Source organism: Coptis chinensis, chromosome 9 (assembly GCF_015680905.1).
Source record: "Coptis chinensis isolate HL-2020 chromosome 9, ASM1568090v1, whole genome shotgun sequence".
Lineage (NCBI taxonomy): Eukaryota > Viridiplantae > Streptophyta > Magnoliopsida > Ranunculales > Ranunculaceae > Coptis > Coptis chinensis.
In genome coordinates, this window is record NC_141464.1 from 70391947 (window position 1) to 70419741 (window position 27795).

General features: G+C 35.1%; 3 protein-coding genes and 1 long non-coding RNA gene across 9 annotated transcripts; 2 read left to right on the top strand and 2 right to left on the bottom strand.

Annotated features, from left to right (window-relative positions):
* Positions 1-5049: 5049 nt before the first annotated feature.
* Positions 5050-13297, bottom strand: LOC147477726 (uncharacterized). Its single transcript, XR_015207358.1, has 4 exons — positions 13143-13297; positions 8128-8319; positions 7090-7151; positions 5050-5559 (listed from the first exon to the last, which is right to left on the bottom strand). It is a non-coding gene; the product is annotated as an uncharacterized LOC147477726 (long non-coding RNA).
* LOC147477727 (uncharacterized) lies at positions 9724-12813 on the top strand. Of its 2 annotated transcripts, XR_015207355.1 has the most exons (4): positions 9724-10355; positions 10719-11644; positions 11738-12055; positions 12214-12813. XR_015207355.1 is itself a non-coding variant. In XM_086581872.1 (3 exons), the coding sequence occupies exons 1-3, from the start codon at positions 9910-9912 to the stop codon at positions 11890-11892; spliced, it is 1527 nt and encodes a 508-aa protein (XP_086437998.1). In that variant the 5' UTR covers positions 9724-9909; the 3' UTR covers positions 11893-12813. The 2 variants fall into 2 exon arrangements, 1 of the variants encoding a protein (XP_086437998.1); XM_086581872.1 differs by having other exon boundaries at positions 11738-12813.
* A 1601-nt stretch (positions 13298-14898) lies between the features above and the next one.
* On the top strand, positions 14899-26241 carry LOC147477728 (uncharacterized). 3 transcript variants are annotated; one of them, XR_015207357.1, is made up of 4 exons: positions 14899-15393; positions 15623-16419; positions 16506-16822; positions 25210-26241. XR_015207357.1 is itself a non-coding variant. In XM_086581875.1 (3 exons), exons 1-3 carry the CDS (start codon positions 15032-15034, stop codon positions 16658-16660), a joined length of 1314 nt encoding a protein of 437 aa, XP_086438001.1. In that variant the 5' UTR covers positions 14899-15031; the 3' UTR covers positions 16661-16967. The 3 variants fall into 3 exon arrangements, 1 of the variants encoding a protein (XP_086438001.1); XR_015207356.1 differs by having other exon boundaries at positions 16506-16746; XM_086581875.1 differs by lacking the exon at positions 25210-26241 and having other exon boundaries at positions 16506-16967.
* Positions 17551-22732, bottom strand: LOC147477729 (uncharacterized). 3 transcript variants are annotated; one of them, XM_086581878.1, is made up of 3 exons: positions 21869-22732; positions 21652-21772; positions 17551-21546 (listed from the first exon to the last, which is right to left on the bottom strand). In XM_086581878.1, exons 1-3 carry the CDS (start codon positions 22730-22732, stop codon positions 21533-21535), a joined length of 999 nt encoding a protein of 332 aa, XP_086438004.1. In that variant the 3' UTR covers positions 17551-21532. The 3 variants fall into 3 exon arrangements, with proteins under 3 accessions (XP_086438004.1, XP_086438002.1, XP_086438003.1); XM_086581876.1 differs by having other exon boundaries at positions 17551-21772; XM_086581877.1 differs by having other exon boundaries at positions 21652-22732.
* Positions 26242-27795: the final 1554 nt, after the last annotated feature.

Sequence of the window (27795 nt, forward strand, 5' to 3'; positions counted from 1 at the left end):
CTCATCCATATCATTTGGTTGGCTTCTCTTTATTTGGTGGTGCTTAACAAGATTGGATGGGCTGCGGTGGTAGATTTAATGAGTTATCTTCTTCTCAACAACTATAACAATATATAGAAATGTTTCAGTTCCAGCAGAGACATAATCAGTTTTTAGGACAAGTAGGGTGTTGATCCTACAAATAGTGATAGTTCTGAGATATAGTGATGTTCCTTTAATGGGGTTTTCTCAATCTTTATTAGCAAATTAGCATTGTGTTTTTGAGTTTTGTACTTGAATTTTCTTAACCTAGTTGTTGAAATATCTATTAGGGATAAATTCTGACAAGCCTTTAGCCCCTCGTGCGAAATTTCTTTTCATTTTCGAGTACAGAAGGCTTATATCTGGTAATATTATACAATGTTTGTTTTTGTATCTTTTTCTTTTATTCACTTTGGTCCAAGAATAGATCTATTCAAGGGTCTCGTTGTATATTTGAACGGATGCATCTCTGTTTGGTGATGTATTGGAACGTAAATGGAGAGCAGCAACAGGAGACCTAGCAGTTAATGAAAGGTAAGGTCCTCGTGTGGTTTTCTTTCGTTTCATATGTCACAAGTGTATGCGGGTGTTAGAATATTCATGAGTTTTGTTTTGGAAGATGAGTTCTTACATATGAGTAGTGTGAATGTATGGTGTATATATATTCGAAGTGTGGTATCTATGGTTGGAACTAATAGAGGTGTATAACACTGATATAACTGGAAGTGATGTATATGTTGTTTTCATTTTAATTTTGGTATATAATTTATAGTGTCCTTATGATTCGAGGATTGGTTATTTGACTTAACTGGCATTGGTCGAGATGGTTAAGTAGCTGGTTCTACGAATCAATAAATATTTGAGTAGTTGGGTTTATGACCGAAGTATGAGGTTTTAATATATGTTATGAAAGTATATTATTTGATTTTCAAGTTATAACAGGATTTATGTCTATGAAATGTTGAAAATACAGAGGAGATTTTGCGAAATTTTTTATGTTTTTTAGTCAAGGTGTCTAACAAAGTTATAGGGTTTTGGGGTACATAAACTTTTCGCGTCTATACTATGCTTCTATTGCTACTAGTCTGCTACCACTCTTTTTTTTTTAATTATGAAGTTTGAGTATAAGGAGCTACTACTTAAGAATAAGATATATATAAGTATATATCTATACATATTTGTTTTCTACTGCCTGACTCTCTTTTATTTATTTCTATTGGTGTATACGATGAAAGAGACTTTTTTGATGATACCATCCCAAAGTTATTCCCTGATGCTTGCAACTATTGAAGGTGGGAGTTCTGTACAAATGACATGAGAGCTTGAGTTTAAAGACAAGTCCCATTGATTTGGAAAACAATGTGTATTTCATTCGTAGCAAGTCTTATTTATGAAAAGACGTTTTTGTGATATTATTTTAATAAAAGATTATGTGATTGGATGTATTTGTGAGATTTCTTGTTTATGTTATGGACGATTGTAGAATACCTAATAAGTGGGGGCATTTTTATGCAGACTCAGTAGTCTCCCAGAAAGGGTGGTTTTGGGGGAAATTATTTTTTTTTACATATGAAATAGTTTTGTAACGGTGGTAAACCGTAACTAAGCTTTGTAATATGTAACACTTACGAAGCAACAAAACCGTTGCCAAAACATTACAAATTCTATAAATTAGTAACACAAAAAAACGTTACTAACTTTATAAAATCGTTACTGTTGTTAGAAAAGAGTAACACAAAAAAGTGTTACTAATTTTATAAAACCGTTACTGTTGTTAGAAAAAAGTAACGGTCAAAAAGCGTTACTAACTCTATAAAAACCGTTACTATTGTTAGAAAAGAGTAACACAATTAAGCAAAGAAAACCGTTAGCAAATATTTTTAGTTATGGAAAAAACCATTACAATAAATAATTATGTAACGGTTTAAAACCGTTACGAATATTAATAACGAATTAGAAACGCCAAAACTGTGACGCAAAAAAACCGTTACTAATATTTTTAGTAACGGTTTCTGGCCGTTAGGAATGTCCTGTTTTGGTATAGTGATTGTACACGCTCAGATGGAAAGGGATGGCAGTGTAAACTGGAGAGGTTAGAAGACAGTAGATACTGTGAGAAGCATTATTTGCAGTGTTCTGTGCAAAGTGGGAATGAAAGTAAAAAGAAGAATGGGGTTGAAGAAGAAGAAGAAGAAGAGGAGGAGGAAGAAAGTGAAGGGTTAAAAATAGGGTGAAAAGAAGTGAAGAGAGTCATGGGGTTGAACTGGAAGAAGAGGAAGATGAAGAGATTGGAGTGAGAAAAAAAGAGACTGATGCAATTGTAAGGTATTTTTTCTTTCTATTTTATTTACATTGAATACCTTCGTTTAACTTTAATTCTATTATGAGTACAATTTAAGTTTTTCGATTTTAGTAGATTGAAACATGTTGGATATGATAAAGTTGATATTTCTGTAATGTATTGGTCAGTTGAAGACTTGAAGCTATGCAGTTTCTGATAATTTCTCAAAATTTTATTCTTGGATTTCTTTGGTTACAACTTAGTTGAAGCTACACTACATTTTCCTGTTTGATTTTGAGCTAAATTTTATAGTAATGAGCCTTGTTGTGTTCCATAGTTTTTGCTTGTTGTACCTTGATTTTTTTTAGCTGAGTTAAATTGTTCACATGGATTTAGGGAATCTGAGATCAAGGAGAGTGAAAAAATTACCAGTTAAGAACTAGTACACTCATTAAAAACAGCTTTCCGGCATGTGGAGTTTAAGGACATTGCACAAATTTTAAAGATGCGAGAGGAAAAGATGAAAAGGGAAAAGGAAGTTGTTGACAACAGGTATGCAAAGTTGAGGAATAAATCTGAGGAGAAGAAGAAAGAGCTTATTGCTGTAAATGGAAGGCTTCAAGAGGTAAAGGTTGGAAAGATTGGCCTCGAAGAAGAAGTCTGGGGATTTAAAAGATTGCGTGATGAGCTTAAAGAACAATTTATCCGTTTAGAAGAAGATCGATCACAAAGTTGTAAGTGACCGAGAGAGACGATTACAGGAAAGAGTTGCTACTTTGTCAAATGAGCTTAAGAAGATGAGTAAATATGAAAGAGAGGTGTTCATTGAACTCAAGACTGAAGCTAACCTTGAATGTGCGAAAAGAAGAGCAGAGAATGAGATTGAGGTTTGGATGAATAGGTTTAAAGAGCTTGAAACTAGTTCTGGATTGAATTATTGAAAGGTTCAGTGAGCAAGAAGCCACTTCCGGACGATTTCGATTCATATTGAGTGTAGGTGTACTTACAGAGTTCAGACTTCAGACCAGTGTTTTTCAAACTGGATCTGTGAGGTGGTTTAAATGGAATTAAGTCATGTAGTTGTAGGCTTGTAGCAAATGTTGGACGTTTTTCGTGTTGGACAGTTGGATACCAAAGTTTTTCATATAATTCTTCTGTCCATCTAGCATTGGAAATATCAAAATGATTTGATTATCAAGTATGAATATGTTTCCGACGGATATTAAAAAAATTATCCAAATCCGATTTCGGATATGGATAATATCCGATCTGAAAATTAAAATTAATGAAAATTTTATTTGCTTTGAATGATTTATTTTACCACTATAAAAACTAGTATAAATATATATATTTGTCATTTATTATTATTATTTTGTTATTATAGTTTTATATTATTAGTTTATGATTTTATATAATATTTTATACAATAAAAAATAAATAAATTGATTATATATAATAACTATTAATTTTTTAAATTGGATCGGATATTATCGGATGCGGATATGGTAGTATCCAAATCCGTATCTGAAACCAGTTTGGACATAAAAAAAGTATCCAAATCCGAATCCGAAATTTTCAGATAAATATCCGATTTTTCGAATACAAATTCGAATCGGATTCGAATATTTGGATATCCACTTACTATTAATATTAATGAAACTGTGCTATTAACATGTACTAGCTTTTAAGCCCGGCCATTGCCGGGCCTGCTACATCTATAGTTAATGATCAACATATTTTTTTTTTCAACATAAATACAAACTACATCAATATAGAAAGCCAATAGGCTCGTCCCCACACTTTGTGAGTATTGCTGAGAAGATAATAGATTGAAGGAAAGGAAGAGAAAAATCCAAGAAAAGAAGGATATCATACATGATATCAGACATGAGATTTTATGCCAAAACACGACTCAAAACTAGGTTGTGAATAATAACCAATCATTTTTACATTTAGGAAATTATGGCATACAACAATAGTTGTTGACAGACATAAATTTTGGCAAATGGATATCTGACATAGCTGATCAATCTTGTCTTTAGAATAATGAACTTGATTGGTTTGCCAAATTCTACAAATTGAGTTCTCGGCTTTCTAAACTTCTTCCCGTATTATGATATGTTTTCCTGTTTTGCTTCTCTCAGAACTACTGTGTAATTGAAAACATCGACTTAAAAAAAATCTAGAGCGATGAAGTGAAAAAATAAATAAATAGAAAAACAAATAATGAAGACAACAAAGAAACATAATTTATGTGTTCTTTCTAAGATTAAAAGAAGTATGTGTGATAGGTTACAAGAACTACATATTGTATGTTGCTTCAAGGATATTGCATTGGATAAATCAACTTCTACTGCAACAGTTAGATCTTCCAAGTAGAAATGTCCATTTTTCTAATTGAGATATTGAATCCATATAATCCATATTCTTCTTGTGTGTCCAATCAAAGACTGAATTGGCTATATCTGCAATAAGAACAAAACATATTGTTCTCCATTAAGCCTACAATTCCATGCATCAATAAACGATTATCACCTTTCCCTCTTGGTTGTTGGATATAGACTCAAATACACACTGTTTTCTTTACGGTTTGTTCTTGGATGTATACAGACCATGTCAATCCATCTAGCTGATTGAGAAACTCAAGCATGGTGCGCTGCACTTCACTGCGGCCATTACCACTCCCAGATTCCATTCCATCATATCCAATGCTATCAATTTCAGCCATAAACATGATTGAAGGGGGATGCATGTTCTTTGTTGGAATATTAAAAGAACGGGGAAAATATTTATGCATATAACCCATGGAAGATATATTATGAACACTATAAGGAATTGAAAGAGAGGGTGAATCATGTTCCAACTTTCAATCACAGAAACACTAAAGCTTGGTGATTAACTCGTTATAGATCAAAGCACCCAGATATCAAGAGTGATCATTATTTGAACAAAACAACCAATATTTGTAAGATGACTCGATGTTGACCACCAATTTCACGTTTACCCACAATTTACATGTTATTATCAAATTACAAAATATAATGCAAATTTCAAACACATTGCGACTTTATTAAGATGGATAACTTGCAATACCTTGAATCATTCCAGTTAGCCATCCTGTTACGAAGATGAGCAATAATAGCCTTCCTGGTAGCTTTTCAGTTGCAATAGGAAACACTTTAGATAAAGAACTATGATTCTGAGTAGCCATAGAAAACCCCGTTTAGATGATTGTCAACCAAATGCCAAGTTGCCAACTAACACAAATAAGACAAAAACGACATAATAAAGTTTGGCCAGTATACAATGGGTAAGAGAATGTAACACAAAGGTAAAGAATCTATGACCTACAAAAGTAATTAATCATTACTCGAAATATTTGTTCTATACATACACTTGCGAATGACTATAACTTGAAACTCAGTGGTAGGTATATACAATGGATTGGTTTATGTACATATCAAATAGAAAGATACATATGAAACTTCAGGGAACTGTGTCATAGATATAAATAACGTCGAAAAAATCATAATACATATAACACAGAGTGAGGTTGCAACTGAGCAAAAAAAAATTATGGTGAGGCTTAAATTATGCACCTTGAAATAAGCCCCATTGCAAAGAAAGTTTAAGATTAAAAAAGGACGAAGCTATACATATATTTCTTAATCGCCATGAGAAAAACTACATTCAAAGAGTCGAGTTCTAAGAAATTGGTGAGTTTCAAGAAATACTTGAAGCGAAACAAATAATGAATCTAGAGACGCAAAGATTCAAGGTTTTTATCAAGGTGCAATAAAATCAATTTGAGGAGCCAAATGAAAGTCTAAACTAAAATTGCAGCAAATAGGTGCTAACTAAAATAATTAGCATAAAATGAGGACTGTTATTTAACGTTAAAAAAATGAAAACGGATATATCTAGTGAGCAACCCACACATTGGAAATTTCTCCTATTCAGTTCCCTTTCAACTTAAGGCAAAGTTATTTCACTCGAATTATTTTGCCGTGTAAATAGACAATAATAATTAAAGATTGAACATTAACACACTCCATAGATTGTGAATAGCCAAATAATTTGAGGGAGTACTTGTCATATGTCAAGCAACTAAACATGGTAGTCAACAGTAATAACAACACTGCGCTCAGAATGGCTATTCAAAAATCCACCATGAATACATGGAAACCGTGGTGTGCAAACAATTTGAGCAAAGCCCAAAATCTAAGAGATTGTGTTTAGAAGGTTGCAAACCTATGTTACATGGGCACTCCATATTTTAAAAAATAATCTGTGTTGAATGTGAATCCACGTATCTGCATCCGACACATATTCTATGTGATAAATCTCAATAATTTGAGGGAGTACTTGTCATATGTCAAGCAACTAAACCTGGCAGTCAATAGTAATAACAACACCGTGCTCAGAATGGCTATTCAAAAATCCACCATGAATACACGGAAACCGTGGTGTGCAAACAATTCGAGCAAAGCCCAAAATCTAAGAGATTGTGTTTAGAAGGTTGCAAACCTATGTTACATGGGCACTCCATATTTTAAAAAATAATTTGTGTTGAATGTGAATCCATGTATCTGCATCCGACACATATTCTATGTGATATATCTCAATTTTTTATATTTCACTGTGTCAAACACTTCATATCCATGTCAAATACATACACACGTATTTGTGTCAATGTAACTTAGTTGCAAACAATCTTATAACACATAGAAACATTAACGCCGAAAATTGAATGAGATAATGGTAAAAAAAGGAAGAATCAAAACTACCTAGTATTGACGCCTTTTGTTACCTATTTATTTAGCAAGATTAGGCCTAGGCCAACTCCCACCTGTCCAATCATGGTGGCTGGTATAAAAATTTGTATATCATAGAGGCAAAAAAAATGAGAAATACAAATACAAAATCAAAGTAATTGTTCGGATGAGAATAGCAGGGCTGGCCCTATGTTTCGAAGGGCCCAATGCAAAGTCTGAAAAATTGGGCTTTTGTCTGTGTTTCTAACACTATAGTAGTCTTTTAAAAGCTTCACGGGCCCTTTTTTTTTGTGTATATTGGGGGCCTATACAAAGCCTTAGACAGCATAGGCCTAGGGCCGGCCCTAGAGAAGGGTACCTATTTTAGTACAAAAAAGTTTGCACTTGAACCCTCATTGCATAAACTCAAACTTGTTCTTGCTTGACGTTAGTTTACATATGCTACAATTCAAAATGAAAAGTTTGTTAAGTGATTTAAAAAAAAGGTAACAGACTAACACATAAGACCTATAATTAAAACCACATGATTTACAAACAACAACCATATCAATCAAGTGACAACGTCTCCCAAAAAAAAATTATATTTGGAGGTAAAAATCAACTACAATAAAAAAAATTCCTCTTCAAAAAACAGGATTCTCCTTATTTCCTCTCCACGTCTTTCTCAGTGACATTTCCTCAAACACTTTCCAAACAAATCACCAATTCAACAACAATAAAGAATTTTTAAAGCCATTTTTGTAAAAATAAGATCTTTAATTTATGTATGATGTGATTTTGAGCTCAATGGTGGTGGGGAAATCAAGTAATGTTGAGGCTAGTGGGTTTAAGTATGTGTCTATATTACATACACAACAGAAACATATGTGTTTGAGGTTTCAGAGGAAGCAATTGTTTTCACTTTCGTTTAATTGTGGATTAATGTTATTTGCATTGGGTTTTTTTACTGGACACATTGCTTCTCATCTTGAGTATTACTCCTTTCAGTTCATGAAAGGAGCTTTGTCTACAAAATTGGTAAGGGAAATAGTATTTAAGAAAGTTAATCACCTGTGTTTTCTCTTTCATGTTTGAAGAGTTGTTGGCCTATCTGCTGCATAGCGGGGACAATTGGTGCACTCTAGCTTCCAGATGACAACTAAGGTTGTCCAGCAGAAGAATAGCAAGTGTATGCATTTGTGATAGGCGATAAACATCCATGGCACAGGTGAAGGAAGACCAGTTCACAACCCAGCTTCAACTCTGAAATAGGAATTGACCAACTGAAATAACCAATAAATAACATTGACTATAAAATTCGTGTCAATTATGGAAACCAAGTAACAGGAAGCTCACCGACTGCCCATGAGAATCCCATACATGGGCGGACCCAGTGTATAGGCAGGGTATTAAGTGAATACCCTCAAGTTTCTCCCAAAAAAATAAATAAATAATAGGCTTAAATGTTTAATATTTAACTTAACCCATTAGTATTTAGCCAAAAAAAAACTTGGCTCATTAGTTAATGATTTTTAACATTTTGGATTAAGGACTCTGTAAGACTGTAATGTAGGCCAAATCCACACTTTTACTTTTACTCCAATGAGTAATTCATTTCATTTTTTTTCTAGTAAACTTCTCAAATATTCTCGATTTCTCAATCACCTTCTTTATTATTTGGACATTTTCTCGGATTCATTTATCAAACCATCTTGAATTCTCAATTCAATTTCTCGCGGGTATCATTTTGCTTTTTGAAATCATATGTTTATACTCGTTAATTTTTATTTATTTATTTATTTTACATAACACTAAAGAAAATTTTCGTTGTTGAATTTCCGACTTAGCTTGAATACCCTCGACGAAACTCCTGGGTCCGCCTCTGATCCCATAAGCTAATGAAATATCAGAAAACACAAAAACGCCAGAAAACACTACTTTGTAATGTGGTAAGATGATTTGTCCTGAAACAAATCTTCATATGAGTGAAGTTTACGACAATACTAATCATGAAAATCAGGTGGCAAAACAATAAATAATTTACTTAAACCATTTAGAACCAAGACTCGTTATTCACTTTTTAATAAGTAATAGATTAAGTGTCCTGTCGCATCATAGCTGATTAAGTTCCACATGAGCTCTGAATTGTTTGAGGGACTCTTACAGCTTAAAACTCGACAGTGGATTGTTTCACTTATTTCACTAAGAATTTTCTCGTGATCTCCAAAATATTTTCTTCCAAATTTAAACAAAAATAATAAAAGCATAAAGAGAGATATTGCTAAGGATTAAGAAGAAGAAGATGGGGTCATACCTTAAATCTCGATGGGATTATTTCGGATTTTTTTTCAATACTGGATTTCTCTTATTTTGTTAGAGAAGGGATTTGTTTTTATTTGTTTTCTTTTTTCATCAAATTGAAGAAGAAGAGGGAGGTTGGGAGGGCACAAGAATTTTTTTCTTTTGGGCTTTTTTTTTTAGGTTTATTTTTCCTTTACAAACGTACCAACAATTGAAAAGAGTGGATTTACCTTTTTTATCTGCGGAAGCTGATGTGTCCATCTTAGAGAAAAAAAAAGATATGATGTGGCTTCTTGAAAGCATTTTCAACTACTCAGTATTAATGGTCTTTGATTTGATATAAGGTGACTAGTTAGTAAAATATTTATGTTTATCTTGAAAATCCAAACAAATAAAAAAAAAAAAAAAAAAAATAGTTTCTAGTTATACACTGTCTTACACTCAAAATAAGTTCTCCTCCTTCACCCACCAGTCCACCACCCACACGCCCACACTACATACAATACATAACCAAAATTGGAAATTTTCTTGGCGGGGCATACTATAGTTAAGATGAAGAGGACTGGTTCTAGCAATGGTATTGGTCGTGGTAGCAAACCACCACTCATGGATCAGCGTTGTAATAGAAAGCAGCGTTCAAAGGGATGGCAGTGCACAGGGTTGAAGTTTGAAGGGAATAAGTACTGTGAAAAGCATTATATGATGCTTATAACAGAAGGGAAGGAGTATCATTGTAAAATCAGAGATGGAAAGGGATGGCATTGCAAAGAGTCAAAGTTTGAAGACAGTGACTACTGTGAAAGGCACTATCTGCAGAATATAGCAAAGAAGGAGAAGGAGAAAAGTATGGTGAAAAGAAAGAAGATGAGAAAAGGGGTTGGAGAGAGAAGTGGAAAGAAGAATAGGGTGGAAGAAAAAGTCGAGAATGGGGTTGAGCTGGAAGAAGAAGAAGAAGAAGGGGTTGGAGTGAGGAAGAAGGGGCTTGATGCAATTCTAAGGTGCTTCCTCTATTTTATTTACATTGATTAGCTTCATTTTGCTTGAATCTTTTTTATTTTAATTGATTTTTTTGCAAACAATATCTTAGAATGAAATTTTGTATGTATGAGTGAAATCAGGTTTTGGGCTTTAAGTATTTGAGGAATATAGTATTTGAATGGTGATCTTTTAGTGTATATATAGCTCAGTTGAAGCCATGGAAAAATGATCGATCTACCACACAAGCAGTTTTGAAATTTTGAGCCAAGTTTTATAAACATGTGCTAAGTTGTTGCATTGATTTCCATACTGTTTATTTTGTAATTTGATTATGTCGGTTGGACGGTTGAATGTCTGAGTATTGTTCAATTACATGGATGTAGGGATTCTGTGAGCAAGGAAAGGGGCAATTACACTACTTCAGAACTAATTTTGTCATTAAAAACAGCTTTCCGGTATAAGGACTATGAGGAGGTTGTGCAGATTTTGGAAAAGAAAGAGAAAAAGCTGAAATTGGAGAAGGAAGTGGCTGGAAACAGATGTTCAAAGTTGTTAAATGAATCTGAGGAGAAGAAGAAAGAGCTTGTTGATGTTAAGGAAAAGCTTCTGGAGATAGAACTTGAAAAGACTAGTCTTGAAGATGAAGTCTGGAGACATAAGAGAATGTGCGGTGAGCTCGAGGAGAAAGTAGTCCGTTTAGAAGAAGATCATAAAATTGTATGGGAACGAGAGAGGCAATCACAGGAAAGAATCACGACTTTATCAGGTGAGCTTAAGAAAATTAATAAAAATGAAATAGAGATTCTGATTGTATTGAAGAACGAGAATAGTGATCTTGGATGTGCCAAAAGACGAGCAGAAAATGAGCTTGAGGTATGGAAGGAAAGGTTTAATGAGCTTGAATGTGCGAAAAGACAAGAAGAAAATGATATTGAGGTATCGAAGGAAAGGCTTAATGAGCTTGAACGTGCGAAAAGACAAGAAGAAAATGAGATTGGGGTTTGGAAGAAAAGATTTAGTGAGCTTGAAACCAAATGTGAACTGAAAACTGCTTGCTCTCCCCAGGTGACAATCAAAGAGGAAGTTGCGAACTGTGATGCAAAAAGAAGAGCAGAAAATGAGATTGAGGTAGGCAAGAAAAGGTTTAAAGAGCAAGAAACCAATTGCAGATTGACAAGTGCTGGTTTCCCCCAGGTGAAAGCGAAAGAGGAAGCTCTGAACTATGATCCAAATAAGGTTTATGCTTCTGCAAATTTAGATTTTGCTCGTCCTTCTTGGGCCAAAGAAGGTGGAGTCGCACAACCTGCAGGTATGATATATGAACTAAATTTACTTGTAAGTTGTAACTGACTGTTATTAAGGTATGTTTTGTAAAAATGAGCTTATTTATTTTATTTTGCAGAGGAAGGGAAGAAGAGTGAAAGTTTGCAAAGGGTTATTCAAAGTGAAGCCAATGGTGCAGCGAAAGGTGCTTCCATATCCCGTGACAAAATAAAAAAGGAGGATGGAATCAGCACATTTTTGTATGAGTTTCGGAAAATGAAAGGCAATACCTGAAATTCAAATTTGAGGCGACATGCTCTCTTCCTGCGAAGAGGATCCCTTGTTCTGTCTGAAAGTTGTTTTGTACTCACTGTCGGCAACATATCTTCTGAGGAAACTCTATAAAAGCTTTACTGGATTCCAATATTCAAGGGTTTAACAAATTTTATACTTGTAGGTATGGCTGAAGAGCATTTTAAAAAAGAATGTCCTAATTATCAGTCGCTTCAAGGAAACGGATAAAAGCAGGAATACTTTTGCAAGAAATTAAAGATTATCTTTTTTTTTTTTATCAATATATTAAAGATAACTGGCGAGTATCATTGTTTGTTCCAGCTTTACTGGATTCAAAAACACGCGCTGAAGTCTGAAGATATACCAAAAACATGTGCTGGGTTGGACAAGAAACTGGAGCTGTATAGAAGAGTTGAAAGCACCACTGTCGAACTAGGCTGCTTGACAGTGTGTGGGCAATGAAACCGCTAGTTGGTGGAAAGGAAATTATGAAAGTTTTGCAGCTTAAAGATGGGAATGATCAAGTTGTAAAATGGGTAAATAGATTGGTTAAATGGGAGCTTGCGTATCCCTCTGGAACTAAGCAGGAATATCTCAAGTCTCAGACTGGATGAAGCAGGGATTAGTTAGTACAAGTTCCATATGCTCATTATTCGATCAAGACAAAATCCTAAATATGCCATTGAAAAGAAACCAGATCATCTGTGCGTGACACTGGAGATTCAACTTTTATTCCAGTAGCATTGCCAGGGGTTTCCTTGTGGCCTGTGTCTGGCTGAGTGTCCTTTTGTTGGGTGTGCATTTTCACATGAAAATCTCAGTTTTGAAGCTAAAGTTGTATGTTCTGAATGAGTACCAAAGTGTATATAGTTGTTTATAATCAAAAGTTTTTATGAATAAATACCCTAGGCAGTTGCTGTACTTGTTTAATTTTGCAAACTTGGAAAACTGGACGGATTTCAACTATAGGAGGGTGAATGAGCCGGAAGGTCAATCCACCACCACAATCTCTCACAAATGAGGTGCAAATTTTGTTAAAATGTATGAAATTTTTCCAAACCAGCAATGGTTTTTTTCTCCTGGTTTTTTTCTGTGTTTGACGTGTGTGATAATTGGCTTTGGGGTGGACTTTGTTATGATAACATTTAATTTTGTATCGTAATCATCGTACTAGAAAAAACCAGAACCAAACTGAATGCTCAAGTGTCAAATACAAGAGATAGTTAACACTATATAATATATATACATACCACCATCCCCCAGTGACTCTGCTGGCCTTTATCTTTTCTTTTTTTTTGGGCAATTCCACTATGCAAGCGAATATAGTGATGGTGAATCCACCATCGAGCTGCAAGTTCCCCACCCACTTTTCAGTTGGAAACAAGTAAGTGGGTTTATCAAGTGAAGACTTTGCCCCAAGTAAGTCAATGAATGATCAGCAGCCCCAAGTCAATGTATGATCAGCTGAAGTAATGCTAGCGTAGTTTGCCCGGACATAGGGGTGTAAAACGGCCGGGTTTCAAACCATGTAGCCCGTATGATTTGAGGGCTGGCCCGGGCCGGTCTTCTAATATAGTGAGGGGCGGGCCTATGAGGGTAATGCTAAAATTGTAAAGCCCTAATTCCCTAACCCTCATCTCAGCCCTCTCTTTAGAGAATTGAGAGCCGGATTTGATTATTATCTTAAATTTTTTATTTACAGTATAATCTTGCTAAATTGATACGCGATAAATGAATTATCACGTTTAAATAATAAATTTTCTCAATCTTGATTTTGGTTAATGTATTTAATTAATAATTTGGCTAAAATTTGTAAGATAATAAAATTCAAAAGTTTTGTTATGAGGTTTTATATGTCGATGTATTCCATAAATCAATAAGAAATGTATATTAGACAAAAAATATGATGTGGTGTTATAAGTTATAAAATAACTTGTGTGTGTGATTAGTTGAAGTTGATTAAAAACTTTATTACCCTATACTAAAGATTTCACATAACTATGATTTATATTTTATTCTTGTTTATACATAGAGAAGTGACTCAGGTTCATATCCCGACTGAGCCTACACAAAACACTAACTTATGTAAAATATAATTTTCATTTTGCTATTTATACAATTACGTACTTTTTAACAAAATATAAATAAAATTACATATAAAAGTTGTGAGAGTCTTAATGGGAGTCTTGTGAAGGCATTTGAGGATCGGACTAAGGGCTGCCCCCATGCTTTCACATCTAGGCCTTTACCTTCTCCTCAAAACGTGAGGGCCGGGTTGGCCCGCCTCCCAAATTACATGAGTGTTTAAATTTTAGGGCTTTTTGGCCCATGGACTGCCCGTCCTGAGAATTTGAGGGACTTTTTTACACTCTTAGCTAAACACCCTTCACTTTATATATAATTGTAATTTTGAAACTTCTAATATTGGTAAAATATGATTGTAAAATTTTGACATTTCTGGACAGTTAAATTTCATTTATTTATGTTAGAGGTTTCAAAATGAATTAAAATTTTGGCATAAAAAAAAATTAAGTTTGAATTATTTTTTAGAAAAAGATTATAACGAGCTACTACTACTCTTACTTAAAGGTATTGCTGCCCAGAACTTCATCAGTTAGCCTTAGTGGGTGTTTGGTTCTAAGATTTTTTTAAAAACACTTTTAAAAAAAGTATTTATTTTTGAAACTTCTAATATTTTTAAAAACATATTTGGTTGTGAAAATTTTCTTAAAAAATTGACATTTTATCGAAATCAGATTTCACACTTGTTTATTTATATTTTTGGCGATATCACAAGATAAATCAATTAAAATTTTAAAACAAAAAAATTAAGTTTTTAATTAAAAAGTGTTTTAAAAAAAATAGTTTTTTAACTTAAAAACGAGTTTTACTAATTATCATAAAACTTTTGGGACCAAAAGGTTTTTGGATGAAAAACTATTTTTTTTAAATAAGTAACCAAAACTTTTTTTCATCAGTTAAATAAATAGGATCCAAACACCCCTTAAGATTAGCACTTCAATTCTCTTTAAACATGTTGCTAATGTATTTATTGGACCAGCAAAAGAAAATGTGGAAGCGACGTCTTGAATACACAATTATCTTTACCATTTCATTAACTTATTGAGAGTTGTACTACATGTTTTTTTGTATACATAAGCAAAGTTGGAAACTTTCTTGGCGGGACAAAGTGATGATGAAGAGGACCACGGAGAAGCGTTGTATTAGAAATGATGGAAAGGGATGGCAATGCAAAGGGTTGAAGTTTGAAGGAAATGACTACTGTGAAAAGCATTACCTGCAGCGTTTGCCCAAAAGAGAGAAGGAGAAGAAGAAGGTTGGAAAGATGGTGAAGAGAAGGGAAGAGATAAATGGAGTTGAGGAAGAAGATGAAGGGGTTAGAAAGAGGGTGAAGAGAAGTCAAGAGACTGATGGGGTTCAGCTAGAAAAAGAAGAAGAAGGGGTTGGAGTGAGTAAGAAGGAGATTGAGGCAATTTTAAGGTGGGTTTTATTATAATCAGTCTTGAAATTTTTCTCAGAAGTTTATTTCCTTGAACTTAACTGAGTTGAAATATGCTATTGAGCTATTTATTATTATTTTTGCTGATTAAATGTAATGAAATGAGCCATGTTGTTTACCTTGATATCTATAGCTTTTACTTGTATTTGTTTCTTTTGCTAATTTTGGTTGAAATTACTCGACTAAAAATGTTCAATTACATGGATTCAGGGATTCTGAGATTGAGAGAAGAGACAAATATACCATTTCAGAACTGGTTTTTTCATTGAAAACTGCTTTCCGGTTTAAGGAGTTTGAGGAGGTTGCTCAGATTTTGCAAATGAGAGAGAAGAAGATGAAAGTGGAGAAGGAAGAGGCTGAAAAAAGATGTTGTAAATTGTTAAATGAGTTTGAGGAGAAGAAGAAAGAGCTTGTTGCTGTTAAGGAAATGCTTCAGGATATTGAACTTAGAAAAATTAGTCTTGAAGATGAAGTCTGGGGTTATAGGAAAACTTGTGATGAGCTCAAGGAGAAAGTAACCCGTTTAGAAGAAGATCATAAAGTTGTATGTGAACGAGAGAGGCGATCAGAGGAAAGAGTAATTACTTTGTCTGATGAGCTTAAGAAAATGAATAAAAGGGAAAGAGAGATAATGTTTGTACTAAAGAATGAGAATAGAGACCTGGAATGCGCGAAGAGACAAGCCGAAAATGAGATTGAGGTTTGGAAGAAAAGGTTTAATGAGCTCAAAACCAATTGTGTGTTAAAAACTGAAAGTTTACCTCAGCTGAAAATCAAAGAGGAAGTTGCGAAGTGTGATTTGAAAAGAAGAGCAGGGAATGAGATTGAGGTATCCAAGAAGAGGTTCAAAGAGCAAGAAACCAATTGTGGATCGGAGAATGCTGGTTTTCCTCAGGTGAAAGTCAAAGACGAAGCTCTAAACTGTGATCGAAAGGTTTATGCTTCTGCAATTGTAGATTTTGCTCGTCCTTCTTTGGCAAAAGCAGGTGGAGTTGCACAATTTGCAGGTATTATGAAAATAGTATACTTGTAATTGACTGGTATTATGGTATGTTTTGTAGAATTGGGTTTATTTACTGAATGTCTTATGCAGAGGAAAGGAAGAAGAGTGAAAGTGCGCAAAGGGTTATTCCAAGTGAAGTCACCGGCGCACCAGAAGGTGCTTCTTTATCCGTGGTCAAAATAAAAAAGGAGGATGGAATCAGTAAATTTCTGTCTGAGTTCCGGAAATTGAAAGGCAACAAGTGAAACAAAATCAGAGGCGACGTGCATTTTTCATTTGAAGAGGATCTGTTGCTCTGGGTAAAAGTTGTTTTGTACTTTTTGTCGACCAGGTATCTCTTAAAGGAACTCTATAAAAGCTTTAGTGGATTCCTATAGTCAAGGGTTTAACAAATCTTATACTAGGAGGTATGGATGAGGAAGGCCTATTTTGTGCATCAGCATACATTTTCCTTAAGTATATGTGAACTTAATTTGCTTTGTTGAACTGTTATTACTTTAAAAAATGCTATACCAAATATATATTTTGTTGGTAAGCCTGTTTTAAATGAGATTAGTAACTCTTTGATGCTGACTGGGTTCGAGCCCCAGACCTTTGTTATCATCACCCAAAGGTTTTACCGACTTTGCTAGTCAGCACCTGCAAAAATGTGTGGGCAAACCTGTTTTTAAAGAGATCAGTAACTCAATAGTGTGTAGCAGGATTCAAACCCCATACCTCTAGTATCATCACCCAAAGGTTTTACCAACTAAGCTAGAGATTGGAATATGCCAAATATTCCAATCTCTAACTCATTCACATTCACGAAATCAAGCTGTTATGTAGTTATGTATGTTATATAATTGTTGGAGTTGGTTTATGAATTATTTTATTGTCCCTATTGCTCTATAAATTCTCAAGGAAAAGATTCACATGAGACTTTTTCACTATAGCCTTTTGTTATGCATTCGTACCACCTTAATTTTTTTCTCCATTTTTTTTATTTTTTTTAGTGATTGTTGTGTAATTTTTTTCCTGAACTATATCAACATTCTGTGAGAGGGTTGTGTAATTGTGTTTCTTTAGATATCGCGTTGCTTAAGGTGCTTCATGATAAGTTCCCCACTATAGCAAGCATGGGTTAAAGCAACTTCTTGATGAAGCAGTAGAAATAACAAATTCTTTTGATCTCTAAAGCGATTTTGCTGTAATAAAATGATTCCATCATATTGGCTGGTATAGAAGAGCTGACATGCCCCTGATTTTTTAACACAGAAAGCCCAGAAAATACAGGAATGTTCTTGGGAAGTGTGAATTTATTCAAATTATTGGAGATAGTACATGAGAATATGAGCAGGGACTCATGACCAACAAGGTAGGAGGGCTTTGGATCAGAAAGATATCTGGCACTCCCACTACGTTAGTGCCCTAGCTGCCAACCCCTCTTCGTGTGCAAAAGTTCTCAACCATTCAAACAAAATATTGTAGGCTCATAGGAAATTGCAGTGCAATCTGCATAAAAAACAGAAAAAAACACAGTAATGCAAGACCAGCCAACTACAGTGTCTATATATTTTCCTTCCTATTTCATTATCAAGGAGTATGGCTGACACTGTCAGAGTCCTATCTTGAGGGAGTGAGGAAAGAAGATAAGGAGGGAGGGAGAGAAGCGGACCTCAAGCAAGTGGCAAGTAGACTCTTATCTAATTGCTTGCAGTGCTTGGAAAGATTATTTGCAGCTTGACTATATTCTACACATGGTTTAAACGGATATGTGTGCAGTGATGATGTACTAAGTTGTGAGATTTGAGATAGTATTTTAACACACACATATTACTTGAGAATTATTCTGCCACCCCTAGAGAGTAATTTTGTTTCCCAAATGGCTCACTTTCTCCACCATAACCGGTGATATGTAGCCTTTGTGCAATGGGTAGTAATCGTAAATAATTGCTAAGTTTTCTCACCCTAAAATGGCCCTTTTGAGAATCAAAGCTTTTTGAAGAAAAGAAGAGCTTCAGGTCAAAGCTTGAGAAAAGATTTAAAAAAAAAAAAAAAGGGTTAGACAGACCCCCACCTGTATTATATATCAAGAAATATGTCTTACATATTGTACTCCAGAAGCATCCTTCTCTACATGATCTTGAAAAACTCTATCTAAAAGAGGGGTAAAAACAACTAGACGGAGATTCTACATTACAACTAAGAGAAGCCAAATAGTCTGCAGCTTTGTTTGTTTTTCTAAACTCGGGGGCTATGGAGATATAAGTGAATTGGCCATACAACTTGGATATAGCTGCAACCAAGTCTTCACAGAACCATGGAGGTTTCTCAATCTTATTGACGGACTGAACCGTTCTAAGAGAATCAGAGGAAACTTCAATGCATTTCAAATTCATAGATAGGCAGCTGATGAGACCTTGCTCAATAGCTTTAAGCTCCTGAAAGATGACTACCTTCGTGCCTCCAGTACCAAAAAATGCAACAACGACCTCACCATTTCAATCCCTAATTAATCCACCATGACCATTTCCAACATCATTTAATGCTCCATCCGTGTTCAGTTTAAACCTTCCAATGATGGGGGGAATCCAAGGACACAAGTTGATTACTTCCATCTTGAATTCAGTCAATGTCAATCCTCTCACAAAGATTTCTTACTTCTAATGTATCTGGTAATTTTGGGATTTTAACCTGCAAATAAGCTTTGATATCTCTTATAATCTTGTTGATCACACTAAATGCAGGCCTGAATCTATTTTGAAATCTTCTCCCATTTCTCTCTCCAAATCTCATAAACAAGGGCACAGAAGTGCACTTTATAAATGTCTTTGATGATGCTTTTTCCTTTACAAAGCCTGAGAATAGAGGACCACTCTCTATTGGCATTTCTGGAATCAGTGGAGATGCCAAGTAGGTTAATGATACTTGTAATGACTTCTCTAGAATAAGGGCATTCAAAGAATAAATGCTTGGAGTTCTCTTTATGATAGGGGCATAGGCAACATGATGAGTGAGTGAGAATCTTCTTCTGAACCAATCTATCCTGGGTCGATAAACTATGAGAGAATAATTGCCAACATGTAAAAGAGTGTCTAGGCAAAACAAGCTTACCCCATACAAGTTTGTGTCACTTCACACGAGGTTGCGGCCTTAGTAGAGCATGATAAGCACTATGAGAAGAATAAATGCCACTTTGATGGGGAGTCCAAATAACTCTATCCATGGGGAGATGAGTATTGATGGTAGAATTAAGAATGTCTTTTTTAAGAGTACCCTCTTGCAGATTCAGAACTTTATCATTCCAATGACCATTGGAGATCAGGTCACTCACTTTGGAATTTAAAGGTAGGTCCAAAGCATCAACTGCATACTGGTGCTGAATAAGAGGGCTAGAAGGACACCATAAATCATCCCAGAGCCATGTTCGCTCCCCTTTTACAATACTATATGATATGAAGTTTTTTGCATATGATCTAGCATTCAAAATAGCTTTCCATGACCATGAGCATTTAGAAGGAATGTTCATGGTCCACAAATATTTTCTCCGTAGAAGTTGTTCCCACACCCAGTCACTCCAGATGGAGCTTTCTTTGGAAGCTATCTTGAAAATAAGACCACACATGGCTCCTTGATTCCAAACTTTCAAGTTCAAAATACCAAGCCCACCATCAACCTTTTCTTTTTGCAGGGTGGAGATGCTTGCTTGATGTACCACTCTCTTTAGCTCAGTGCCACCCCATAAAAATCTAGCACAAACTCTCTGAATCTCAAGGACTGATAGAGGCAATATAAACTATAAAGGTCCTAGACCAATATGTGTGAAAAGACATAAGAATAGAAGTAGTCAATTGTAATTTTCCCACATGAGATAAACATAAAGCTTTCCAATTTGAGATTCTGGCCGTAACCCTCTCTACCAAAGGCTGGCACTCTCTGATTCCCAATCTAGCAGTGAAAAGAGGGAGACTCAGATAGTTGATTGGGGGATAAATCAATTCAACCCCAAGGATAGACGCAAGAGCCAAAGCATCATGACAAGAGATGAAACCAGTAAGAAGAGAAGTTTTGTGAGCATTAATCTTCAATCCAATGGTTGCACCAAATTCCTCTATGCACCTTTTAAGAGCAATTATAGAATTCATATCTCCTTTGCAAAAGATCAACACATCATCTGCAAAGGCTAAGTGAGAAAGCTGGATTCTTTTGCATTTAGGGTGGTAATTGATCATTTTTCTAGACAATCTATCTTTAAGGATACAACATAAGATTTCTATTACCAAGACAAAAAAGTATGGTGACAATGGATCCCCTTGTCTCAAGCCCCTACCACCTGCAAAGAAACCCTCCGGAGAACCATTCACTAGCACAGAATAAAAGGGAGAAGAAATGCACAATTGAATCCATTGTCTCATCTTTAACGGAATTTTAAAGACTTATAACATGGCCATCACTGTTTCCCAACTAACCGTATCAAAAACTTTTTGGATGTCAAGCTTGACTGAGCATCTAGGAGAACTCTTTTTCTCTCATAACCTCTTAACAATTCGTGAGAAAGTAAGATGTTATCTTGGATGACTCTACCTGGAAGAAAAGTTGTCTGATTTGAGAAGACTAGGTCATCCACCACCATTTTCAACCTATTAGTGATGATATGCATTTGTAAACAGTATTACAAAGAGCAATAGGCCTGAAATCAGCAGCTTTAGAAGGATTGTTGACTTTTGGAATAAGGCAAAGAAATGTAGCATTAACACCCCTCGGCATCTTGCAATGAGAAAACACATTTTGAACAACACTTGTGAAATCCTGCCCAATAATCTCCCAACAATGCTTGAAGAAAAAAGGGTTGAACCCATCCGGGCCTGATATCTTGTTATCCTCCATTGCAAAAAGAGCACATTTTATTTCTTCTGGAGTAACTTCTTTTTCCAATTCGGAACTAAGGCCAAGAGGGACGACATCTTTAACTTGCAATGAATTGAAAAATTCCCACTCTCTTATAGGATCTGCAGTAGTACCCAGTATGTTCTTGTAATAGTCCACCATTACTCCAACAACCTCTTTATGTCCTTATACTTTATGATCGAAAACATTATTAATAAACCATACTCCCTTTTTTGCATTCTTTTCCGCTCTTAGGTCTTGGTAGCTAGTGGGAATGTAGGATAGCTCAAGTAAGTAATAGACTGACACCAGTGCCTCTGATAAGAGAAAATAGAAATGGATTGTAAAAAGAAAGCAGTACATCTCTCACCATCTTGCATCCATTCGCTGTCATATTTTTGTTTAACATCCACCATTTCAGCTCTAGCCAATTCTTTATATTTAGTGAGTAGCTCTCTCTCTTTGAGGCCCAGCCATAAGTCAGTAGGATTCTGTTGCAGCAAAATTTGAGCATCAAAAAGATCATTTCGAGCTACTTCCACTCTGCTATGTAAATCTGAAAATTTACTTTTTGCCCAAGGTTTCACCTTGTCTTTCAATAGCTGTAATTTCCTCACAAGAACATACATGGGATTAGAAAACACAACAGTGCTCCAGACATCAACTAGTAGCTCCTGAAATTCAGCTTGATAAACCCAGAAGTTACAAAATCTGAAGGGAGTCGAAGTTTTACACTGATCGTTCCAATTCAAAAGCATAGGGGTATGATCAGATACACCATGTGGGAGGAAATCTGCAGAAGAGGACGGAAAACAAGAACACCACGTATTGTTGACCAAACATCTATCAATTTTAGTCATAACCCTTGCTGCACCATCAGATTTATTAGTCCAAGTGAACATAAAACCAGAATAAGAGAGATCAGGTAACCCTGATATATTTAAACAATCTTTGAAAACAATTACCTCATTTGGATGCATTAGTTCACCTCCAATCCTCTCATTAGATTTGAGGATGTTATTAAAATCTCCGGCCACACACCAAGGTAGATGAATAGAACTGTGAAGTTGGCAAATGTCATTCGAGAGTTGTAGACGTTCTACTTTGGAATTCCTGGCATAGACCACCGTGAGCATATACTGTGAATTAGAAGGAAGATACACGACCTTACAATGGATGAATTGAGCAGATTCTCCCAACTTCTGGATCTCAATCACAAAAGGATCCCAACAAATCCAACTTCTTCCAGATGGATCTTTATTATAATTATCAACATGCTCCCACTGAGGACAACAAATATTTCTAATGGTATCAAATTTGTGTCTCCTGACCTTTGTTTCTAGAATGCCAAAAATATTTAATTTCTTCTCCATCCTCAGCTTGTTAATCTCTGCAGCTCTTTGGAGGTCATTGGTGCCTCTCACATTCCATACACATATTGGACCAATCATTGATGATGTTTTTTGTTCTTGGAGCCTTTTGGTCTGCCCCTTTTCTTACTCTTACCATGGCATTTATCACTCTGATTAATGGAGTTCTGGAGTTGTATCGAGCATTGTGGATCCTCTAACTGAGAACCCCGAGATACTATCATAGATCGTGTTCTCATACCTGTTCCTGTTCTTGAGGCTAAAGGGGTGACTTCAGCTACAACAAGTTGGAGTTCCCTGTTATATATAGGTACAAGGTGTTCACAGAAGTACTCGGTTTCTTCTACTGAAATGTCATCATCTTTCGTCCCCGAAATATCAAGTCCTTCATCTTCGTTAAATCTTTCCATATCTTCTTGATACAAACTTAAAGCAGAGTAGGGATTTGGCATGGCCATCTCTAATAGATCGTAATCTTAGCCTTCATCATCTAACTCAGTTGCCATAGGAAGCACTTCTTTATTGTGATCGGGTATCCCAGGAGCCATAAGGTTTTCAGTGATAGCATCCATTAAAACCGTGAGTTCGATATTGTTCTCTTCCACCACTGCTATGCTATTATGAGTGCTTCCCAATCTTGTTAAAGAGGGATCATCTGTAGGAATGACAAGAGTTGTTTCTGTAGTGTCAATAAGAATATCAGATTGTGGGTCGCTACCAGGTTCATGGACAGGAACTTCGTTATCATTTCTTGCACAGCTTGATTCTGGTATAGGACCCCTATCTTGCTCTACAAACACTTGTTTCTGTGTCCACACTCTCTTATTCCTTCTCCTGTTTCTACCTACACCGTGATTAGTGGTGTTTGTATCATTCATAGCCTCCTCTTGTGCCCAATGACAATTGTCTGAAAAATGCCCAAAATTTGTGTAATTGCCACAAAGTTTTGGTATCCAAGAATACTCCACCTTTATCTTCCTTACGTCTTCTTTTTTCATTTCAACCTCAAAGGATTTAGGAAGCTCAGAAGAAAATTCTACCTCTATGCAAACCCTTGCATATGCAATCCTTTTCTTTGATGCAGTAGCTCCATCCGTGAGTAAAGGTTTACCCAACCGACTAGCTACAAAACCTAGCCCCTGTTCGGTCCAAAGCACTTTGGGAACATCAAACAAGTTTACCCAAATAGGTATGCCTTTGGTGGATTTTCGCCTTTGCTCAATCTCTTGTGACCAAAGAGTTACGATAAAGATTTTTTCAGCCATCAAAATATGCCCTGCTTCCATAACAGCTATTTTATCTTTGTTATTTGTGAATCGAAAATAAAACAAGTCAGCATCCCCGATCATTTCAGAAGAACCCTTCAAGTTCCATCTTTTAGATAAAAAATCCTTCACAAAAGGAAATGACAGTTTGTTTTCTAGAAAAAATCCAACTAGATAATCTTTCCAAACCGACACTCCTTGAGTAACGAGTTCTTCAGGAACCTTAGTCACTCCCTCAACTATGTTGTGCTCAAAGCTTTGTGACAAACAGAACGGGACAGAATTACCCTTGTAAAAGGTCCAAGGTGTTCTCTGTAAGCCCACATCAGGTTGCCATTCTTCACCATTAGCAGCGCGAGTATCTTTACCATTCGAAGGAACAGTGTCTACCACCGTGTGAGCTTGAGAAGCTGAGAGATCCGGTAGAGGAGGCAAGAGCAAAGAGTTGCTTAACTGAAAATCTTGATTTACCCTTGTTGCAATCGGAGAGAGAAGCTATTGTTTACTTGCCCTTGTGAACTCACACTGTTAACAATGGAGGATTTTACCACTTAAGGAAAGAAACTTGAAGATGAATTAGGTTAAGATCCCTCTACCTAAAATATTTAGCTATTAGAAGAAATAAAAGAGGGCACTGGATCGAAAATGTAACTTATGTTATATCACCACTAGTCGCCCAAAATACAGTCCCCATTGGGTGCTATTTGTGTGTGTATTGATCTCTGTTAGCAAAGATGTCAAAAGATGTTGTGGAAGCGGGACAACCATGGGAAAGACTACACAAACCCTCACCAGGGGAACTCCAGCTATGGTCCTTTTACAGTGCTTTGATGGCTGAGTGCATAGCCACTCTTTATCTTTTTCGACATTATAGGAGTCACTGTTATTGGTCAGAAGGAACCAACCGTTCCTCGTGGTTGCTGAGTCTTTTGGTGGCAGGATTTTTATCCTCATTTACTGCACTGCAAGGAGGGTTCTTTGATCAGAGTTCTGTGTGACATAGTTGCTCAATGTCTGGAGCATTTTGCAGTATAGGCTTAGTGATGGGAGTTTTGAGACACACTTGATGTTGTTGCAAATTCTGGAACTCCTGGATAAATTATTAAACCGATTTAGGAACTGGGGTTATTGACACTTTCATGCTTGACCCCAAGAGAAGTGCATGTATTTCCCACGTTCGTGTGTTGGCTCCTTTTTCTACTGCTTTTGCTGCGATCTATAATCAGTTATGCTATTTTCTGATGGTGTAATTTACTATTAATACTTTTTTTTTCTCTTCCAATTTTCTTACAGGGGTTAATTTAGCTTATGGACGAAAAGTGGGAAAGGTGACACCATGGAGTCTGTCAGGGATTTAGAGATATACAGTCTAAAAGGAAGGAAACTGTCTAGGCGCTAGTCCAAACAGTTTTACACTTCACAAACATAGAGTTGATTTTTTTTTTCCTTTCCGATTCCACAGGGCATAATTGAAACAAATAGGCAAAAACTCAGATTTGATGCCATGACTAGCTGCATTGTGTCACTATTAGGTCATGCTGATCTTCAGGTTATCAAAAGTTGGAATCTTAGGGCCTTACTACCAAGAGCCCCAAGAATTAGGAAATGTTGTGGACTCCACCCCCAAACACACTATCAAGATTAATTGTGAATTTGTGATTGGTCTGCTCTTGGAAAATCTGGTATGGCTTGGCAAGGAGCTACTTTCAGAAACTCTTCAGGAAACTTTCTTGTCATTTAGAGGAAGATATGGGTGAATACGAGCTATGTGGCTGAATGTTTAGCCATCCTTGAAAGTGTTGAAAATGGCCATCCAGAGAAACTGGAAGAACATTTAGATTGAGTCGGATTCAAGGGCTGCAGCTGTGGCATTTGGATCAGGTAAGACATCATGAAAGCTTAGGAGCAGATGGGAAAGATGCAGTGCCGAAATACAACAGTGCAACCTCTACTTGGAGAGAGGCTAATTCTCTGCGGATCAAGCTGTTAAGAAAGCTACTACAATGACTAATGAGGATTTAGTTCTGTATTTTGGCAAGCCCACTGCTCACATAGTCACATGTATATATAAATGGAGGCATGCCCTAGCACTTCCTTGAGGTTTGACTAATCAGGAGAGGTGCATTGCTTTTGTGTTTGGTAAGAGGCCTACTTAGTAAGGTTGTTAAACTCATGCTGATGCCATCCCGTTTTAATCAGTTCTTGGTTCTCTTTTTTCTTTTCTTTTCACTTCTTGCAACCTATACTTCTTATTTTTTAATACAATTACAATGCTCACTGAGCGAAAAAAAAATAATTAATGCAATAGGACACTTTTATGAGACAGTCTCTTTTCTGCCTTTAGTCTGCCCAAGTGCTGAGGTTTAGGGTTTAGGTTTCCTATCTTTTTTTCTAACAAGTATGCAAAACGTATTAGCATCGGTTATTTTAAGTCTTGAAACCCATCCCTCCGTATCCATAGTTAGTATGGTTTCTTTGGATTCTAATTGTAAATGGTAATCTACTATCTATATACTAAAGCAGAGACCTCTAATTGAGGATTTTCTCTTTCCTATGTGGCACTCTAATATGAGAGAGTTAGTTTTTTCTCTCTCCTATGTGACACTCTAATATGAAAGATAGTATTTTCTAATAGTCTACAATCTCACATACATAGAACCTAGAGTTTGAGTGTATTTCTAATTATTATATTTGGAGAGTTTGAGTGTATTTTCAATTCTTACATATTTTATCAAATAAAAAAAATTGCTAAAAAATAGGTGATTTGTAAAAGGTAATTTTCTATTTTGAATCAAACACTTTTAGTGTTCCAATTATTATATATTTGATCAAATAAAAAAAAAAAAGGTAATTTGTAGAACTCTTTATTACAAATCATACAATTTTAGTGTCTATGATAAAACACCGATTTATTTCGAATATATTTTTAACACGGTCTCAAAACATAGTTAAAAACAATTATACAAAAAATAACATCACAAAATATATAATAGAAAATGAAAAAAAAAAAAAAAAATAAAGGCAAAGCAATAATGACAAATATTTTTAAAAATTGCTAAAAAATAGGTGATTTGTAAAAAGTAATTTTCTATTACAAATCAAACACTTTTAGTGTTCCAATTCTTATATATTTAATCAAATAAAAAAATTGCTAAAAAAATATGTAATTTGTATAAACTAATTCTTTTACTACAAATCATACAATTTTAGTGTCTATAATAAAACAACGACTTATTTCAATATATCCTTAACATGGCCTCAAAAAATAGTTAAAAACAATTATACAAAAAATAACATCACAAAATAAAAATATAAAAATAAAAAAAAAAAAAAAAAAAATTAATGCAAATGCGTGGAACTAATATTTTAAAAAATAATTAATGGGAAAAACAATTAATAAACCCAATATATATGGGATACAAGCCCTCAAAGAACTAAAAATCTCAAAAATAAAAAAATTAATTAAAAATGGGATGCAAATGCATTAAACTAACTAACCTCAAAAAAATAATTAATGGTAAATAGGAAACTGGATGCAAATTCATAAAAAATAATTGTCTAATCTCAAATAATAATTAAAATGATGAAATCAAAGAAAAATTAGATGATGCAAATGTAACTTTTAAAAAATCAAATAATAAACGGAAATAATCTCAAAAATAAACCCGGATGCAAATGCATTAAACTAATCTCACGAAATAATTAATGGTAAATCGAAACTGGATGCAAATTCATTGAACTATTGAAACAATAATTAATCAAAATCGAATAATTAAATGTAACTTTATCAAATAATAAACGAAATTAGATGCAAATGCAAACTAATCTCAACTAAATAATCAAAAGAATAATTAAATGTATTGAACCCCGACTCAAAAT

Excerpts from the sequence above, each read along its gene's own strand:
- LOC147477729 (XM_086581876.1), bottom strand. The coding sequence starts at position 22,732 with ATGATTGGTCCAATATGTGTATGGAATGTGAGAGGCACCAATGACCTC. Across the intron at positions 21,773-21,868 it reads TACAGCTATTGAAAGACAAG|AATCCTACTGACTTATGGCT; the intron begins GTGAAACCTTGG and ends TTGCTGCAACAG.
- LOC147477728 (XM_086581875.1), top strand. The coding sequence starts at position 15,032 with ATGTTTTTTTGTATACATAAGCAAAGTTGGAAACTTTCTTGGCGGGAC. Across the intron at positions 15,394-15,622 it reads GAGATTGAGGCAATTTTAAG|GGATTCTGAGATTGAGAGAA; the intron begins GTGGGTTTTATT and ends ACATGGATTCAG. Across the intron at positions 16,420-16,505 it reads TGGAGTTGCACAATTTGCAG|AGGAAAGGAAGAAGAGTGAA; the intron begins GTATTATGAAAA and ends TGTCTTATGCAG.
- LOC147477727 (XM_086581872.1), top strand. The coding sequence starts at position 9,910 with ATGAAGAGGACTGGTTCTAGCAATGGTATTGGTCGTGGTAGCAAACCA. Across the intron at positions 10,356-10,718 it reads GGGCTTGATGCAATTCTAAG|GGATTCTGTGAGCAAGGAAA; the intron begins GTGCTTCCTCTA and ends ACATGGATGTAG. Across the intron at positions 11,645-11,737 it reads TGGAGTCGCACAACCTGCAG|AGGAAGGGAAGAAGAGTGAA; the intron begins GTATGATATATG and ends TTTATTTTGCAG.